Consider the following 19,332-nt stretch of genomic DNA (forward strand, 5'->3'; position numbering starts at 1 on the left):
CCCCTTTCAACATTGCACTCTCCTATTTCATGCCTGCCATCTTCTCCCACGGAGGAGAAGCCGGCAGCAGTCAAACGTTAATGTCGTCATGTTTCTCGCCGCCTTTATATTTATCTTGGTTCTTCTATTGCATTATTTAACCAAATATGGTTCAATCGTCTCACGGTCGGTGAGTAATTTTCAAATGGTAATTCATTTCTCGGCAAAACAACAACAAGCATTGAACACGGAATGATTTTTATTTTGGCCCTTAAAAATGTGTTCTTTCTTTTTTAAATAATTAAAACTTTGCCTTTGGTAACATTTATTTGTTATGTATTACACCTTTTTATTGTTTTTGTTGGTTATTTTAGAAAATCACCCATTTGTGGGAGTTAGCATTGAGATACTTTATCAAAAATATAAAACGGTAAAGCGAAAAATCAAAACTATGTAAACCTAAAACATTTCGGTCCTTCTGCAGTTTACGTTATTATTTAGAAACTTATTCTTAATATGTGGGGAGACTTTGTTATTCTGTAAAAATCTAATAAATATATTGTAAAAAGTGAATTTACTAAAATTACTATCCTAAAAATATTAAATGTAAACATATCACATTTAATGTTTGTTTTTCCGAATAATTTATTCTGAATATACAAATATATATATATATATATATATATATATATATATATATATATATCATTTGGTGCTTCTACAAAATTTGAACCGAACCAGATCGACTTTTGTCAAACGAAACTTTAAACTTAGGTTAGGGTTTAAGGGAGATTTTTAGATTAGGTCCACCCCCCACCCCCACCTCCACAATATTCTTCTAAATGACGACTTGTATAGGTTTTCAGCTATGCTGAATACGGGGGTTTGTATTACTGTACACATAGATTCGAAAAAGTTGTCAAAAAACAAATATATAACAAATAAATGTTATCAAAGGCAGGATAAGTTACTTTTCTACCTAACTGGATATATTTTTTGTGTTTTTATTCAATGTAACATGTTTATTCAGCTCGAAAAACATGCAGTGTTTACCGATGTATTGGAAAATTCAAAATGGCGGCCGACTGTCTCTTTAACACGATAAGTTTGGGAAAAGATGTTATAAATAATAAACTAGACAAAATACTATTAAAAAACAACCGAATATATGTCAACTTATGTCACGGTAACATATATTGAGCGAATTTTTAACAGTATTTTTCTAGTTTATTATTTATAATACTTTTTCCCAAACTTACCCTCTCCGAGAGAGAGTCGGCCGCTATTTTAAATTTTCCAATGCATCGGTAAACACTGCATGTTTTTCGAGCTAAATAAACATGTTACACTGAATAAAAACACAAAAAATATATCCAGTTAGGTAGAAAAGTAACTTATCTTGCCTTTGATAACATTTATTTGTCATATATTTATTTTTTTGACAACTTTTTCGAATCTATGTGTACAGTAATACAAACCCGTCGGTTCAAATTCTGTAGAAGTACCGATAATTACAAAAAAAAATGTGGTAAATTTTTATTTTAACTGCAACTCGCCTTTAAATTGAGGACTTTTGTTTAGGTTTTCAGGTCTGTTGAAAACGAATCACATTAAAATTGTGGTGCTTGTTAAGATAGAATCGACAGATCTTTCTTAAAAATATGTTGTTTTAAGTAAAAACAATATCATGTACTTAATTGTCCTTTCCAAAATAGTAATATATCCAAAAATTACGAAAATTGAGTTATTTATAGTTAAAAGTAATTTTTACGGCAAATTTAGTAAAATTACATTTTTTTCTTAGTTGTTATGAAGTAGACGGTGAAGAGTTCACACACAGCTAGATAACATCATACTAGTGTGCAATATTTGTAACCTATAATGATAGACTTTTTTTTCTACTAAAAACACAATAACAGTTATTTTATTTAAAAAAAAAAAAAAAAAAAAACGTTCCATGATGTCTTGTTTCATTTCAATATTGCCTTATCTTATATTATCGTATATTTACCTCTAGGTCATTGGTTATCCAACTAGGGTATTAAGACCATTTCTCAAGGTTTTGATCCACTTCTGTTGAAGAGAGTTAAGTAGCAGTAATGCACATGACAAAACAAAAAACGTGAGGGTAGGTTCACTGGCTCTGTAAGAAAATTGGTAGTGATATATTAATAGATCTTAGTGGGCCTTCCACTCTACAGTCAGGTATGATTTGAAAACATTTATTGACGGGGTATTAATGGTATGGGAACTTAGCCCCATTCCAAACAAGAGTAACTCTGCTAGAGAAGAACTGGCCACAGGAGCCAGAATGATGCTGGATCTGCGTCTTCAGGTTATGTCCCCTGATGGATGGGTTATGGGCTGGAGTGAACATGCAATTGCCACAGTTAGTGTAAGGTCTGTTATAATGGACATTATCGAAACCCCTTATCTTATAGGTCTGTATTATATCTGCATTTTGTCTGTGGAATTCAAGAGTAGGGAGGTTGGGGATGCCCTATATAAGTCTTGTTTTACGCTGGACCCATTCCAGGGCATCATTTCTTTTTTTTAACTTCGGGTACCAGACCACAGAAGTATATTCCAAGTGTGAGCGGATTAGGGACTTATAAAGAATCAGGAAAGATGATGTGGCCAGAGTTGTAAACTTGTATTTGATGGCCTCAAGAACCTAGTTGGCTTTGTTAACTTGGAATTCAACATGTTTATTGAAGGACAGCCTTTGGTCAATGATGACACTAATATCCTTCTCCTCATCATTTTCATTCAGAGTGTAGCAGCTTCCATCACTATATCTCATGGTGTATGAATTCTTCGGATTCTTATTACCTAGGGCATTGTTGTACACTTCTTGGGATGGAACTGCATACACATGATTTTCGCTCAGGATTGGAGTTAGTCTAAATCACTCTGCAGTCTGGAGTGCTGGGTATCCTGTGAATCAGTAATGACTTGAAAAATGTTGGTATCATCAGCAAACATGAGGATGAAACTCCAGCATCTCTGGATATCAGCGACAAAGAGGATGAATGGCAATGGGCCGAGAACAGAACCCTGTAGCACACCGCTTAGTTACATTCGCCCAATCAGAGCAAGTTCCATTGACCACAACTCTGTTTTGGTGTGGGAGGAAACTACAGACCCACTGTAGGTATAACTCCGGATCTCAAAGGTACTCAATTGTGCAAAAAGTCGCTCATGTGGAACAGTGTCAAAAGCCTTAGCATAATCCAGAAAGATGACATCAACTGGTAGATTACAACTTAACGCCTCTGTCTAGATGTCCAGGGCTTCAATGCGGTTAGTGACAGTTGACTTGCCAGAAGTAAATCTGTGTTGTTCCCCAAGTTGTTTTTCTTGAAGTGGACAGTAATGCTCTTAGATATTAGCCGCTCCATGATCTTGCAAAGAACTGTTCAGAGAGACTGTTTGGAAATTGGGGACTATGGTGGCAGACTTCCACTGACAATTTACATATCTATTGACGAGAACAGGATGCAGAGGAGAGTAGCAAGGATGCAAGCAAGTTCCTTGAGGATCTGCGGGTGAGTATGGTCTGGCCCTGGTGATTTGTTAGTCCCGATGATGACCTTAAAGTTTCAAATCCGTATGCTTTTTAGTGAATGATGAAAGAGAAGATGTATTCTCTTTCGTGAACATGCTGCAGTACTGCAATTCTGAATTTTTGAGATGAGATGTGAATGCTTGTGTTATGTTGATTAATCAGACTATTATTCTCATCTTGGTTGTTATTAGCACGTCGTTTTGGTTGCTGCAACCTGCGACCTTCTTCATGTGTTGAGAACATGATTCTTTTCCTACTAAGGAAAAAGAGGGTTTCTTAGTAGAAATGAAATGTTGTGCTAATAACACAGAAGATGAGAACAATAGTCTGATTAATCAACATAACACAAACAGTAGTACTTTTTATTCAACAATCCTAATCATTGCAAGCAAAGGATCCTTCTTCTTTACACAGATCAGCAATACCATACTGAATTGTTCTATTATTTACATAGTTCCAGAAAGCTTTATTGTTGAAACATTGCTCTCTGGCTAATTTGGACTCAAAGTCTTTCCTAACTTTTCTATTTGCATGTAGGGAGCTTTATTTCTGGCTGTGATGTACCTCTAGTAGCCGTGGCCATCTTTTATGTTGAGGTAGCGGATCCAGGAGTAGTGTTTTTTCTTAATTTTACAAAGAGCAGCACTGTTTATCCACAGATTTTCTCTTCTTTCATAAAAAAAGTTTACAGAAATATTTTTATTGAATTTAAAAACAATACTTTTTATCAAAAAATTGTGCAAAAATAAACATTTATTTGAAAAACAAAAAGGTGCTTTTTCAAATTGGCACTTATCAAAAGTAAAGAAAAATACAGAAAACTGTGATGTACATACTTGTTACAGAATGAAGATGTCATATTCCAAAAATTACATAAATCAATCTTTATTTTTTTTAACTAAGAAAAATCAAAATTTAAGATTTTTAGTGATTTACTACTAAACTGTATTGAACATAAGGTTGATTTTTTTTTTTTTTACCTCGACACTTCAATTTGAATTGCTTCACTCTTAGTTATTTCATCAGATTTCATCATGCTCAACAAAATCACTACAAACTGCTAATTCATAAAAATTTATTTTCTTGAATAAAAATTAAAATACTTGATCAAATTACGTAATTTTTGGAATATGACATCTTTGTTCTGTAATGAGTACATACATCATACAGATTTTTCTGTGTTTTCTTTACTTTTAATTTCTGCTATCAGTGCCAATTTGAATAAGGACCCCCCCCCAAAAAAAAGAAACCGTTTACGAATATTCTTATTTGGTTATCTTCAAGTTCAGCATCCCTGTGTTGACTAAGGCTTTGTCGGTTGGATGGTGAAGACTGTAAAAAATCCCTCTCAAGGTTTTTGCCAGAAGTAAAAGTTTTTCATTGCTCACTTTGAAATGTTTTTTACTACAAGCAAACATACGAAAATATATTTTAAAGTAGTTTGCAGAAGAAAATATTCTTTATTTAAACTGTTTTTTTTCTTTCTTTTTTTTATCAAACACTATATAAAACTAGATGTTAATTGAAAACAAAAGCAGACCTCATAAAAAATAGTCTTCAAAATTTAATACCTCGGATTTTATGATGTTTGTATTTAAAAAAAGAAAAAAAAAACAGTTCAAATAATGAATATTTTTTTTAATGGAAACTGCTTTTATATTATAAAAGATCAACACCAAAAATTGATCACGTAGTTACTTTTTTAAATAAGAAAATCAAATGTTAAGGTTAAACTAAAAACAACGATTTCAGGACACCATTTTGAAAATAGTATGAAGCAACAAATTTAGATTTTAGAAAGTCGTTCTTAACATGAGGAGGAATAGGACATTGGAAAAACTCAAATTCATTTAAAAATTATTTTTGTTATAAAATAAAACTACTTGATCAATTTACGTGATTTTTAGAATATTTTTTTTTACATCACGGGTATGTACATCATACATATTTTTCTTTATTTTTGTTTTATCATAAGGGGGAGGGAATTCTGGACAGGTGCCGTAAATTTTAATGTGTTAGTGCAGAGATTAATTTTGTTAATGTTATAGATTGTCCTTATTTACTTGCCTCCCTATGAGGATAAAATTTGGTTTTTAATGTGAGAGGTGTCTGCTCCCTCCCCCAAAAGGGAGCACTCTGGATGGGATAAATATGAAAATAATCTCCGTCAAACAGGGTTGCGGAGTCGCAAGGTATAAAGTCTAACTCTAGGATTCTAAAAATGTTGACTTTGACTTCTAGAATTCCAGAATATCTGACTCCTTATTTTAAAGTCTCAGAGTTGGATTAAAAAATTTGGTTCTTGTCCAGAATAACTCTGTAGTCATCAAGAATTTCTGTTATCTGACTGCTGGCAGAACAGATGCTACACTTTGAGCAATTTATTTGCAAAAAAAGTGAAACAAGTTTCACAAGTTAAACACAAGGCTCTAAAAAGTATATGCATGTATGTGTGGAGAGTCATTCTCTCTTTATCTGCATCTATACGGCCTCATCACCATGACAAACTGGTTCTCGTTACGTCACCAAAGTTAAGCCACATTGAGCCTGGTCAGTACTAAAATGGGTGACCGTTTGGGAATACTAGGCGCTGTATGTAGGAGTATATTGACATAACCTAACATCATCTTCGCTGATCGGGGATATACATGCGACTGGAGATCGCTTGTAAATTTAATGTTCCCTTGACATTTCCTTGGTAAATGCCGTTGACATGATATATCTTCATCTAATTATATGCACTTTGACCCATTCATCCAAACATAGAGCTTCACTTCCTCTGTGAGTTAAATTTGTTATCACGGCTGTTCTACGTCTACTAACCCAAAACATTCTCATCCATTCTTTTCATATGACTAGACCAAGTCTCTTATTCTGCATACATCTCCCGATACTGTGCATATTTAATCTTCCTCTGAAATCATCAAATCTAAGCCTATCCTTAACACCTGCATTACACTTTCATCAACAACTCGGGATTTGTTTTTTATTTATTTATGTTTTTTTGTTTTTTTACATAGGCATCACCACTTATCAAGGCCAAGAGGCCACTCGAGGATAAGGGTTAAAGAGTATACAGTAGAGAATTGGACAATATAGTAATCGTTATTAATGGAAATTCGGTAAATTTGTTAAGTGGAACGGCTCATCAAAAACTTGTTTACATTAGACTTGAAGACAACCCTATTGTAGTAAGCTGGAAAGCAGGAAAACGGAAGACAATTTCACAGGTGTTCAGTTCTAAGAAAGAAGCTTTGTTCATGGAATCTTATTTCATTTTTCTCTGTACAACACATATGAACCCTTGTTGACCAGGTTTCACTTCCATACATTCATCAAACTTCACACGCACATCTGATAGACTCTTCTGTTTCTCTGGAGATCCTACACATAAAAAAAATGATCTTATGTCTAAACTGCTATCTTTTCATCACCAATGCTCTGATCCCTACTTAGTCTAAATTAAAGTGAATGGCTCTTGTCTTGAGGAAACACTCTGCTTTAACAAGTTTCTGGGGTTGGCCTTCATTCCTGACCTGAAATGGAAGACTTACATCAAATCTGTGGCCAATGTCACTGAAAAAAATGATTGGATCATTCTACTGCTGCATAAGGTATCTCACAGAGTACAAAACCAGCTTTGAAATCTAGTAGTCATTGTCCTTTTCTCCTCCTTAAAACCTCTTTCTCACAGAAGAGACGCTGCGAGTCTATCTTTGCTCTATCATTATTTTCATGAAAAGTGCTCAACTGAGCTTCAATTTATAATCTTCCTTCTGCAAAATATTCTCCAAAACCACTCATCTAGCTAAAACCACTGTCAACAATTTCCCCTACTTTCTGTCTCTGCTTAAAACTAAGTGCAAATTTCATGAAAAAAGTTTCTTTTCTAGAGCTCCCCGCCTATGGAACTCTATACCATGGGACAGCTTTCCAGCTGACTGCAACATGGTTGTTTTCAAGTACAATGTAAATAATCAAATTCTACCCAATTTACACCACTACCAATCATTACAATGTTGTTTCACTGGCCACCCATTAACCCTTATCCTCAAGTGGTATTTGGGCCTTGATAAACGGTGGCTTTTTACTTTTTGGGGGAGGCTATTAAATAGGGACTTTTCTCTTGGTCGACTAAAACCAAGCAAAAGTAGTGATTTTTTTTTTTTTTTTTTTTTTTTTTTAAACAGTGTCCCTATGAACTACTAAATAACTATGACTTTTTCACTTTTTAGTTGAACTTTTGCTAACTTTCTTTTTAAAATTTTTTTCTTTCTTTTCAGCTTTGTCGAATGATATTCAAGGTGGATGGAGTAGAAATGGATTTACGAGCAGAACTACGCGATTTGAAAGCCGAACAAAACACGATTAGCATGTCAGATGAATTTTCAAAGTATTTCAAATTGCAACGCAAAATCGATAAATTAGGACAGGATGTCAAACAAAGAGGTTTGTTGATTTAAAAATTTTGATCAATCAAATTACAATTGGCTCTCGATGAAAATGAGCGTTAGTTGGACTTCTTGCCCATCAGACTTAATTCTGGTGAACTGCTGAGTCTGCATGCTGTTTTGTGACTGTAATAGTCGCATATTTTGATGCACTATTTTCTTTTGATATAAATAGACAGGTTTTATCACTCAGTAATTGGACCATCAACTAATTGGATGACTTGGCATATGAATACACTTTGTCAAACTAATTCTTCTTAGTGCTCATACAAGTATTTTCCTGCATATGGATGTTTGTCCATTGGAAGAATGATGATCATGTGATCATCTTGGAGGGAGGTGGAATGACTCTCGCTAAATTTTGAAGCAAGGGTTGCACAATCTCTAATCGCACCTCTCCTGAGTTTAGATTGCTTGATTCCAGTGGCAAGAAGTTCAGAACTGGAAAAAATGTAAAAATGATCTGGGAGAATATACAGCGTCTGGTATTCCCAAATAGTCCCCCATTTTAGTACTGACCAGGCTCAGTAATGCTTAACTTCGGTGAATTAACATGGACCGGTCAGTCAACTCGATTGCGCAATGTTTCCTGCACATAGTCAGCGGTATGAATTGAGGCTGGTCACTTCCAATCCACCAGCTTAGAATAGAACCTACCAAGATGCAGGTCCTAGATATGACCTTAAACTATATCCAGTGGTGAGCCCCCAGCTTGCGGGCTTTGGGGAGTGTGGAGCCATCCTTTAATTGCCATTGCTCCCAGGTCCAGTCTGATCCAGAGTGGTAGTACTTGTTAGGGTCCCAACTATGGGTTAAATAGAAACCAACTTGAAAACAACAAATATATTCTATTAAAAAATCTTTCTTCGAAATCTTTGGATTCGGCATTAAATAACCTGAAAAGGGTTGATATGCCGTAAAATAACCAACCAAGATGCGTGGCACTCTCCTTCTTTGTAAAGGCTACTACTGTTTTTATTTTGTTTTCAGTACTGCCAAATTAAAAGTCCTTTCTGTTAAACAACGGTGGTGAACACCATGGACTGAAAACCTACGTGTGCCAGGTTCAAATCCAGTTTGTGTCACAGAAACACCTTCATCTAATCCACACTTGGCCATGTGTCTAACCTCCTAGAGATAAAGTAAAGAAATACTTTTTTCTGTGAATGAAATGTACATTCTGTTTCGAACATGAAGTTAGAAGATTCGTAGCCCTCAACTAAAACTTTAATTATAATGGTTATGGATATCCAATTTCTACTCTTTCATTTAACCATTATTTAACCATTTAACCATTATAAAATTATGATACCCCCCACCCCCTTCATGTTCACATTCATTATTTATTTTTAAAGAATTTTCTGTTTTTTTCTTTTGTTTGTAGGAAGTACGAGGAGTCAGAAGATTTCTGCGATTACAATGGCTGTTCAAATCGGATCACAGATCATTCAGGTTTGGTGATACTTTTTTATTTTTACACACTGCTAAAGCATATTCTTTTCATTGTTTTGACTTTCCAGTGTGTATCCATTGATATCTTATATGCTTTTATATAGAGTCATGTGATTCTCGGTTGATTAACTGTGTCTGTGTTGGATATATACTCGAATCAAAACAATAAGAAGAATATTCTGTTGTCATAGCCCTAGTCATTAGATCAGAAAAGTTAAGCAATGTTGAACCTGTTCAGTACCAGATGGGTGACATTGTATATGGGATGACAGTAATGCAAAATATAAAAGAATAATGGGGATATGAAGACTGCTTGTGAATTTAATATTCCCTAGAAACTTCCCCATTTGGAGGAAACCAGCTTGATCTGACCAGAGTGAACGCCACAGTAAGTGCTGTTAAGCAGAAAACATACTTATATTGTTTCCACCTTTTGTCCCCTGCTTGTGTAATTTTACCAGCAACTTTGCTTCCCACATCACAGCTTGCCAAACTTGATTGGAAAGTTCAAATTGAGTCTATCAGAAAAGAGATAACACAAGTGTATGACACGTGTTACCTTTTAATTAATTTTGTAATGCTATCCGATAATGCCTCAAATGGCCAACATAGAAACATAAAAAGATTTATTGCTATATGTGAACATTTTAAGTTGCGTAAATTGCTTGTCTAATATATAAAAGGCTATATATCAGTCTGTCCGTCTTCATATTATCAAACTATATCTCGTCCGAAACGAAAAGTAGCAGAGCAGCACTAGGGGCTTCAGATGATTGGATTTTTTACGGGCCGTTCTTTTATGGGTCTTTAGCTGTTTAAAATAGTTTTTAAGTGTTCACAAATTGAAAAAATCCTTATATATTTTGTACATTCATCTTAGCTAATTTTTAATCAGTTCTTATGCGTGTCACGTTGGTACAGTGGTAACGTCACCAGCTTTGAATGCTGCAGTTTCGGTTTTGATTCTAGCTGACGACACCCAAATACTTTTTTTTTTTTTTAACTTTTGAAATCATGACTCTATAATAATAATAATATATATGAAATTTGGACAAATTAAGATATCATATTTAAATGTATTTTACGCTCAGGCAAAGCCGGACACCCCTTCCTGATAGTAATGTATACGGGAAATGGTCTAGTTTTGCTCCTGTCGTAAATCCTAAAGATTAGCATGGTTTTCCTTGATATGCTACTCGGGATAGTTAATCACATAAGTGGGTGTTAATACTTTCTCTATAGCTGCTAACTATCAGAAGGAACTAATAATATGGACTTGTTGGAATGAACATATACGAGTGGCGTTCCAAAAGTAATGCCTGCAAATTTTTATTCTATACCAATTAATCAGAGGGTTTTGCAAATTGCATTGTTATGATGACTGAGCTTATGCATTCATGACCTGAAAGTTGCATCTCTCTGTTGCAAATATTGACGGTATGAGATTCGGAAGTAGAGATGCGTCATTGGATTCCTCCATGCAACTGTTGAACGTTTACGGAGCTGATGCAGTTAATGTCAGCACAGTAGATGGGTAGTAATTTTATTTATTGCGGACTATTATCCTCATTTTTTTTTTTTTTTTAGCCAACTATTCCTCTGGCCTTCGTCAGGTGGTAACCGCTACGAGATAGGAACTCCGAATCTCCTCACTGCATTCTCAGCAATTACTGCCATCCATAGTTGTTGTCGTCTCACCACGTGGTGCAGTGGATAGAGACATTGAATCGCTACGGTTCCAGGTGAGAATTTTGTGAAGATAGCGGTTTCAGTCCTTACTTGGCCAAAAATGTGGTGAGACGACAACAACTATGGATGGCAGTAATTGCTGAGAATGCAGTGAGGAGATTCGGAGTTCCTATCCTGTAGCGGTTACCACCTGATGAAGGCCAGAGGAATAGCTGGCCAAAACGTGAAACAGCAACTAAAAAAAAAAAAAGAAAAAAAAAGAGGATAATAGTCCGCAATAAATAAAATTAATAAATAATACTCATCTCAATAATGAATTCCAATCAAATAATACAGTAGATGGGTTCGTCGATTTCACAGTGGCAACAGCTGTGAGTGACAAAGTGCACACCAGACACCCATGCACAGTCACCATTTCATTGCTGGCAAAAGTGCATTGAGAATGGAGATGACTATGTAGAAAAATAAATTCGGAAGCACAAAACGTCGCTCATTTAAATAGTATCACTCCTATCTTCGTAGCTCTTCAACTTTTGTTGTTGGCGTTGGTTTTCACCAAGTGATTTTCGAATCGGGTACTTACAGAAGGGATCAAATGAAAGCTGATAGCAGCATCATCTGCATCATCATATACAGTTTAACATCTATTTTACATGCTTGCATACATTGGATGACTTTTAGAAATTTAATTTCAACTTATCTCTGGTTAGGTCTTTATGCCATCAATGTAACAGAGCATGGACATGCGTATGGCCACTGTATGCAAATGCTGCGTCACATGTCAAATTGATGTCACGGCAAGGAAGAAAAGAAAAAGATATAAAAAGAACTTGTGCGCAGATCGATGATCAGGATCACATTTGAGAGGATCGGGATCACATTAGAAACGAGAGTCACAGGTGTAACACGTGGTGGGAGAATGAGGAATAAAGGTCTTTTCTTAAAACTCGAAACATGAGTTAAATTTCTTTCCTATTCCTCGTCTTTGTCTCCTTTGTGACTGAGTCTACAAAGTGTTGTGTGTACGTTGCATTAAGTCCATCCTCATCATTTCCTCCCATATTTTCTTTAAACTTCCCCTGTGAACTGTACCTGCTGCTTCAGCTGTTCTATATCTACTAAAACATAAACTAATTACCATTCTCTCGGTGTACTCGTACCATCAAAGCCTTATGTTCTTCCCAAATTTCCCTATAGTGTCCGCGTGCTATCAGATCAGGCTGTCTGAAGATATTGGCTTCCTGGGACGAAATACACGTAACATTGATGCTTTTTGTTTTTCTACTTCCTTTTGCAAAACTTATTTATGTTCTTCAAAACAAAAACAACAACCTACCTTTTCCCCCTTTTCCTTCTTCCCATTTCCCCTTTCTCTTTCTATCTTCCCCACTTCCTTACTGGTTTCCCAACTTAAAATGTACTAAACATTAATACTGTAACCCTTTTCCCTCTTCGATTGCAAAACTCATATTATGCAGGGCAGGGAAATGATAAAATCCACTATAAAACAATCAAACCAAACACTGCAAACTAGCGATTGGAGATGCAAAGAGCTTGAAGAATAAAAACCTTCTACAAAATAACTATATGCAATATGAATACAATTTCCAAAATAACTAGATTCGCCATTAAATAATATGGAAGAAGTTGATATGCCGTAAAACAACCAAACCCTATAGTGTGCAGATTTAATTTTCCTCTGTGGTCGTCAGATCTGAATTTGTGTTTCAGACTCGCATTATGCATTCATAATAACATGCTCATATCATTTCTCTCCATGCAACACATGTCTTCAGCCCTCACTAGCCAGGTTTCCATACATCATCCCACTGTGTTTGGAATGGAAAGAAAAACCGTCATAGTCGACTTACACCAGACCGAAAAATCAATGTTTTTTTCAACGTTTTTTTTTTTTTTTTAACTTTTTTTTATCAGTTATTTTACTGGCTTAATTTTTTTCTGTTGGCTAATGCTGAGTGTTGTTGTTGTTGTTGGTTTCTAATGCCATGCTCTCTTAAGTGGTTGGAAATCGTTGTATGCATTACGTCTAATTCAAAAGCAAGTTCTCTAACAGTTGTGTGTGGATTGGCTTCGACTAAGGCACTGAATTGATCATTGTCAATATCTGACTGCTGACTACTACGCTCCTCATCTTCAAGAGTCTCGTTAAACTCTTTCTTTGTTTACAAAACAAATTTGAATGCAATAAGGTCCCAAGCAACGTTGGGTATGTACCAATTAATCTCTGCGAAAAGGCACACAAGTGCGCATGCATCACTGCATGTAGCTTTAGTGTCATCGCAACATGAAATTTGGTTAAATTTAAGATTTGTATTATTTGGATTCTCATCTTGAGTGTGATTTTTACAACATTTCAGTCAATGTAACCTCTGACCTTCTTTGGGTGTATTTTGTCGAACTCAGGAATTCCCAAGTTCAGCAGAAACATTCCAGAGTTCGACAAGATACACCTGAAGAAGGTTGGAGGCTACATCGACTGAAACATTGTGAAAATGACACTCAAGATGAGAACAGTAGTTTGATGAATCCAAATAATACGCATAACCAATCCTTAACTTCAAAAGTTCAAGATTGTTTGCTCTTTTTCACTTCCAGTTTTTGCTCCATAGTAGAGATGACGGCGACAAGCAAGATATGGTCCCTTCTGATTAATGATTTTCTCCTCTTGTTTTTCTATGCTAAGAATAACTTTCTTGTTCGCTTGACCATGTCTGATTAGCCAAACAATCTGAAACTGGAGGTAAAAAAAAGTTGACAATCACCTAAAATTCTATATACGTGACAATGTGCGTTTTTATTGTTGCTTTACAGGTTTTGATGATGTTTTTGATAATATATATGTTCCGAAATGAACCACTCTTGGAATTTTCATCTAGTTGGTTCTTCCCATTCCAAAAACTGGTGGCTTTTCCAACAGGTGTCAAAGGTGAGTTGAAATCTCTTTCGATCTCAATGTGTGTTTGTACATTTGTTATAGTGTTCATCCTTTATTATTTCCTCAGGATGGTTTCTTCTCAAAGTGTTACATTAGCTCCCCCTCTGGGGGAGGGCTAAATGTTTTGAAAGTCACAATCAAACTTAGGCTGATATTGAATGCAGATATCAAGATCATAAACACAGAGTCCAATCTCACCTCATATTGTATACTTTTTTGTCTTTTGGGTTACTTGAAATTATTTCATAAAAGCACGAAGAAACAAAGAATTGTCTCAAATTAAAAAAAAAAAAAGGACACTTTATGGAGATGGTGACGTTACGTGCTCTTTGGGGTCCTTATTTCCTTAATTTATCTCTGGTGTTACCAGGTCAGGCTGTTTGAAGATATCAGCTTCCTGACTTAAAATGAACAAAACATTAATGTTATTGATTTTTTTTTTTTCTTTCATTTTGCAAAATCATGAAAATCATGTTCTGCAAAGCCAAAAACAAAAAAAGATTTTCCTCTACAAAACAGCCAAACACTATGAATAAATATCTGAAGATATAAAGAACTTGAAGCATAAAAAGTTTTACTAAAATGACCAAATTTGGCATTAAATGACCTAAAAAAAAAAAAAAAGTTGATCTGCTGTAAAACAAAACAATCAAAGCCAAACCACCCTTAATTTATTGTTGATGTTGAGGCATATATGGTAAGGGGTAGAAGTTAGTCAGTTCTATAAAATGAAAAGGGAACAAAAAAGAAAAATGTGACAATGTGAAAACATTTTCTTGTCGATACAATGTACAAAAGTCTTTTTTTTCCTTAACTTGCAACAACTATTCAATATTCAATATTATCTTCCACCATTCATTCTCGTTCTAAGCTGTCCAATAAAAAACTCAACTCAACCCTCATGTTTTATAATTCGTCCTTTTTAACAGTTACCAATTGTGTGCACATATGCAAATTAATGGCATACGTTCACCAATGAGCGACCCACAAAATTACGCTTGTCTTTTCTTTTTCTTTTCTACATTTTCTGCTGTCATTTTACAGAGTAAGCAAACACAAGGTTGTTTGCAAGAGTGATAATTTTTATTACATAAAGTGCATAATATCCTGGTTAGAGCAAATACGTTCAAAGACAGTGTCGCCTGGGAAAAACAATGTGACTGTGTTTTGTCATATTACTTTATGCAAGAAAATCTACTCAGTTTTGCTCGGGATAGAAAGTGATAGTCATACAAAATTTCTGAGAATAGCAGTTATGTTCAAACACGACGTGAAGAGAGTATTCTTTGGTAGAATTAACTTGAAGAACAATTTTAGACCGGCATTGAACACAGATGGACACGTTTATAATTTCAAAAATTCTGAAACCTAATCCAATGCAGAATAGAACAATAAGAATGTCGCCCTAAAGAAAACAATGCTACAGCTTTATTTAAAAACTTTTATTGAAAAAATCAATTCTGGTAACTCGATTATGTAGTAGAGCTTACATCTATTCAATGTAGCTGCCTTCAGCCTCAATCACCACCTCGATACAAGTCTGGAACTGGGAGCATGCCTTTTCCACAAGCACTGGCAGGAATTCAGCTAATACACAGCAGATGGCAGTGATCAGGCTGGCTTTGGTGTTGTGGAAGGTCATTGTTTTTTATTCAATTTTCACCCCAAACAAGGCACAGTGCCACTTTGAAGTCGAGGGCCACTATCGGGGACATAAGTTGCAGGGGTATTATGAAGGGAGATGTGTAGCAAGATGTCTGTTCACATTACACTTGTCAGTACAGTTGGGAAAGCAGAATTTCGGAAGGGAGTTCCAAAGTCTAGCAGTTCTGGGGAAGAAACTATTGAAGTAGAATGCTTTCTTACACTTAGGGATCTCTACTGTGAAGGGGTGGGATTTAGCTGCTTGTCGGGTTTGTCGGGGGTATTCCTGTCAAGGGGGTACAAGTGTTTGTAGTTCATCAGAGCATTCACCATTAAAGTACTTGTAGAACAGGCAGAGGGATTCAACATTTCGTCGATGGGACAGAGGCTGAAGCCTAGATGACAGTTCAGGACCTGTCAGGTTGGCAACTCTCTTTTGAACCCTGTCCAGGAGTGAGAGACAAGTAGCAGATGCACCAACCCAAATGTGACAAAAGTTCTCCATAGGTGCACGAGTGGTGGCCTTATAGAGGTACAGAACGAGCACAACCTGTGCATTGAACACAGGTGGACACGTTTTATAATTTCAAAAATTCTGAAACCCAGTCCAATACAGGGTGGAACGATAAAAATGTTGCCCTAAAGAAAACAACGCTACAGCTTTATTTAAAAACTTTTATTGAAAAGATCAATTTTGGTAACTCGATTATGTAGTAGAACTGATATCTATTCAATGTAGCTGCCTTCAGCCTCAATCACCGCCTCGATACGGGTCTGGAACTGGGAGTATGCCTTTTCCACAAGTATCAGCGGGAATTTGGCAAATACACGGCAGATGGTGATGATCAGGCTGACTTTGGTGTTCTGGGAGGTCATAGTGGTGATGTTCTCAACATATGACCAAATAAAGTAGTCCAGCGTATTCAAGTCGGGAGAGGAGGGGGTCAGTGAGAAAAGGATACAAAGTTGTGTCACTCCTTCTGAAGCCAAGTCTGGGTCTCTTTGAACGTGTTGGCCAGTGTCGTCCTGCTGCCACACCCAAAATCTGCCAGCGGCCACCCGATTGCACCAGGGGATCACTATACTTTTCAGCACAACCAGGTACACTTTGGTGTTGACTTTCAAGCTGACTTCAAAGATGTGAGGTGGCATGATGTAGTCCTCACTTAAAACCATACCAAAGACCATAACCATGGTTGGAAACTTTATATTCATCACCCTGGGAACGTTCATGTTATTCCTGGCAATCGAGTGATGCATTTTGAGGGTGCTAGCAATGATCCTGTTGTCATAACTTAGATCGGTAGAGAGCATGAGTTGTACAGTGGCACATCTCTGATCTTTTGCTCATTGAACATTGAACAAGACTCCTATCGATTTTGGGATTTGTACACAACTGGCCAACTAATAGATGGTCTGCAACAAAAAAAAGAAAACCAGTTTTTCATCAAAATAAAATAGAATCATGTCATCATGGCGACTATTTTATTGTTCGACCCTGTACAATATTCTTGATACAATTTCTTTCTAACTTAAAAAATATATGTGTTTGAATCTTTTACTTTATTTATTTATTTATTTTTTTTATTTTTCAGGTGCTCTAGGCATTGGTTTTTGGATCTTTGTCTGCAACAGAGTAATCACTCGTGCTGGCCGCCTCATTGTCTTGCTTCAGTGAGAAACAAGAGAAAATTCACTCTTTTTACTGATGCATGGTTTAAAATGGTATTAAAATTGGTAGAAGGAATGGTTTTCTGGTTCACATGGATGGTTCAGCTGATGGTCTTGAAGATACATTTGATTTTGGAACTAAAATCTGAAAGAATAACTCCACAAAGAGTCAAAACAGCTTGATAGATATTCCAACCAAAGAAGTTTCTATATTCTCTACAGAGTTTTCCAGCAATGCAGACAATAAAAAAAGAAAGTTTGGTGCTCCTATTTTATACAAACAAAAAAATATTGAATTTCAAGTAAAACAAATGATTCCTATGTAATTGCCATGTCGCAAATAGTAGCACATCCAAAAATTATGAAAAACGATAAGGTAGAAAAATGATTATTGATGAAAAGACATTTTTTGAAAGGAAGCAAAATCACTATATTATGCTTACTAAAAAAAAAAAAAAGAGACAAGTTGACTGGGGAAATAATTAAGTTCTGTTGCTTACGTCATGTGACTAACGTAATTCAAAATATCGGATAAAATTTATTCTCTCATATAACTTTATCGAAAACAGTGTTTCATTAATAATTATATTTCTACCTTATCGTTTTCCATAATTTTTGGATATGTTACTATTTGCGACATGACAATTATGTAGGTACCATTTGTTTCACTTGAAATTAAATTTTTTTTTTTATTTGTATAAACTAGAAACACTGGAAGTTTTTTTTTTTTTTTTTTTTTTTTACAAAAGTAGAGTTAATTAAATGAAGTTTATATTTTCTAATACAGGTACAACACCGATTTTCTGGCATTTACTAATGGATTATGATTTCTCAAGGCTAAAACACTCGAGGGTAAGGGTAAAGGAGATGGCTGAATTGACAGCTGAATGATACTATGAAAGGATTGGAAATCTCTACATACCATCCAATTTAAAACAACAGTTAATCCAGAAAACAGCAGTTAGTTCCCCTTTATCAGGAACAAGACTTTGTGGCCTCCAGGCCAAGATCAAAGTATAGTATCTGTTCCGGCAGATGCTGCAATCAAAGACCATTGCCCTTGCGGCAATCTTCTGGCCCATGTAGGGGCAACCCTACATAGGTCAGCTGGCAAATCACTATCCAGCTTCCATTTCCCAACTCTCGGGAACTGGTCCCCTTTTCCCTTCCCCCTTCCCCTCTCTCTCCACATTAAAAAAACGGCCTTGTGCCTAATTTGCTCAGTGGAGAAGCAAATAAATACACCCCGTTATCAGGAACATCACATAGAATGTGAGAACTAAAGGACAAAATAGGGGAAGGCAACAAGAGTTACAAGGTTACTGAAGATAAATCCAAAGTACGCTTTCTACTCATCATTGATTAACCATTTTGCTGGACCATCCGATTAATCTTAATAACAATTCATCAACAGGCTTCTAACATGCACTAACTATACACCTACCATGTTTCTAAACCACCAGGGATTGCTAGAAACTTAATTTTTTTTTCTTTGATGGAAATAGATCAATGCCATTATTTGCCTGTGAATCCCAACTGATTAAATGTGAGCAAAATATTAACTGAAAACAAAGGGAGGCTACCACCAGCAGGTGCAATGTAAACGAGCAAATTAATGACACGATACACATGCCACCATCTGTTGGACAACCAGAAAACTAGTTTGGCTGCAGCTGGATTATCAAGTTCCTTATAGTGATTTTTGTCTGGATGTAAAAAGATGCTGGACCATCAGTTACTGGAAAATTCATGTTGTACCTATACTTATATTTTTATTATTATTTTTATTTTAGTATAATTTATTACTTTTTGGTGTGTGAACCATTACTGATGTTGATTTAAAAGAGAACCATCCAAATGTCTAGAATTCAGATTACCAAACAAACTAGAACGCAAAAATAATATCAGCATTTTTTAATTTA

The 19,332-nt window shown here is 35.6% G+C and overlaps 1 protein-coding gene across 1 annotated transcript; it reads left to right on the top strand.

Annotated features, from left to right (window-relative positions):
- The first annotated feature begins 6 nt into the window (after positions 1-6).
- Positions 7-18,966, top strand: LOC145276798 (guided entry of tail-anchored proteins factor 1-like). The gene is made up of 5 exons (XM_080128112.1): positions 7-169; positions 7,831-7,996; positions 9,383-9,450; positions 13,972-14,086; positions 17,335-18,966. Exons 1-5 carry the CDS (start codon positions 89-91, stop codon positions 17,415-17,417), a joined length of 513 nt encoding a protein of 170 aa, XP_079984238.1. The 5' UTR covers positions 7-88; the 3' UTR covers positions 17,418-18,966.
- The last annotated feature ends 366 nt before the right edge of the window (positions 18,967-19,332 follow it).

The sequence above is a fragment of the Euprymna scolopes genome, chromosome 5 (assembly GCF_053919585.1).
Source record: "Euprymna scolopes isolate OS-2025 chromosome 5, ASM5391958v1, whole genome shotgun sequence".
In the NCBI taxonomy this organism is placed as follows: domain Eukaryota; kingdom Metazoa; phylum Mollusca; class Cephalopoda; order Sepiida; family Sepiolidae; genus Euprymna; species Euprymna scolopes.

Bases quoted from the DNA above. Each gene is read 5' to 3' on its own strand.
- LOC145276798 (XM_080128112.1), top strand. From the start codon at position 89: ATGTTTCTCGCCGCCTTTATATTTATCTTGGTTCTTCTATTGCATTAT. The intron at 7,997-9,382 runs GTTTGTTGATTT...TTTTGTTTGTAG, and splicing joins ACAGGATGTCAAACAAAGAG to GAAGTACGAGGAGTCAGAAG. The intron at 14,087-17,334 runs GTGAGTTGAAAT...TTTATTTTTCAG, and splicing joins TTTTCCAACAGGTGTCAAAG to GTGCTCTAGGCATTGGTTTT.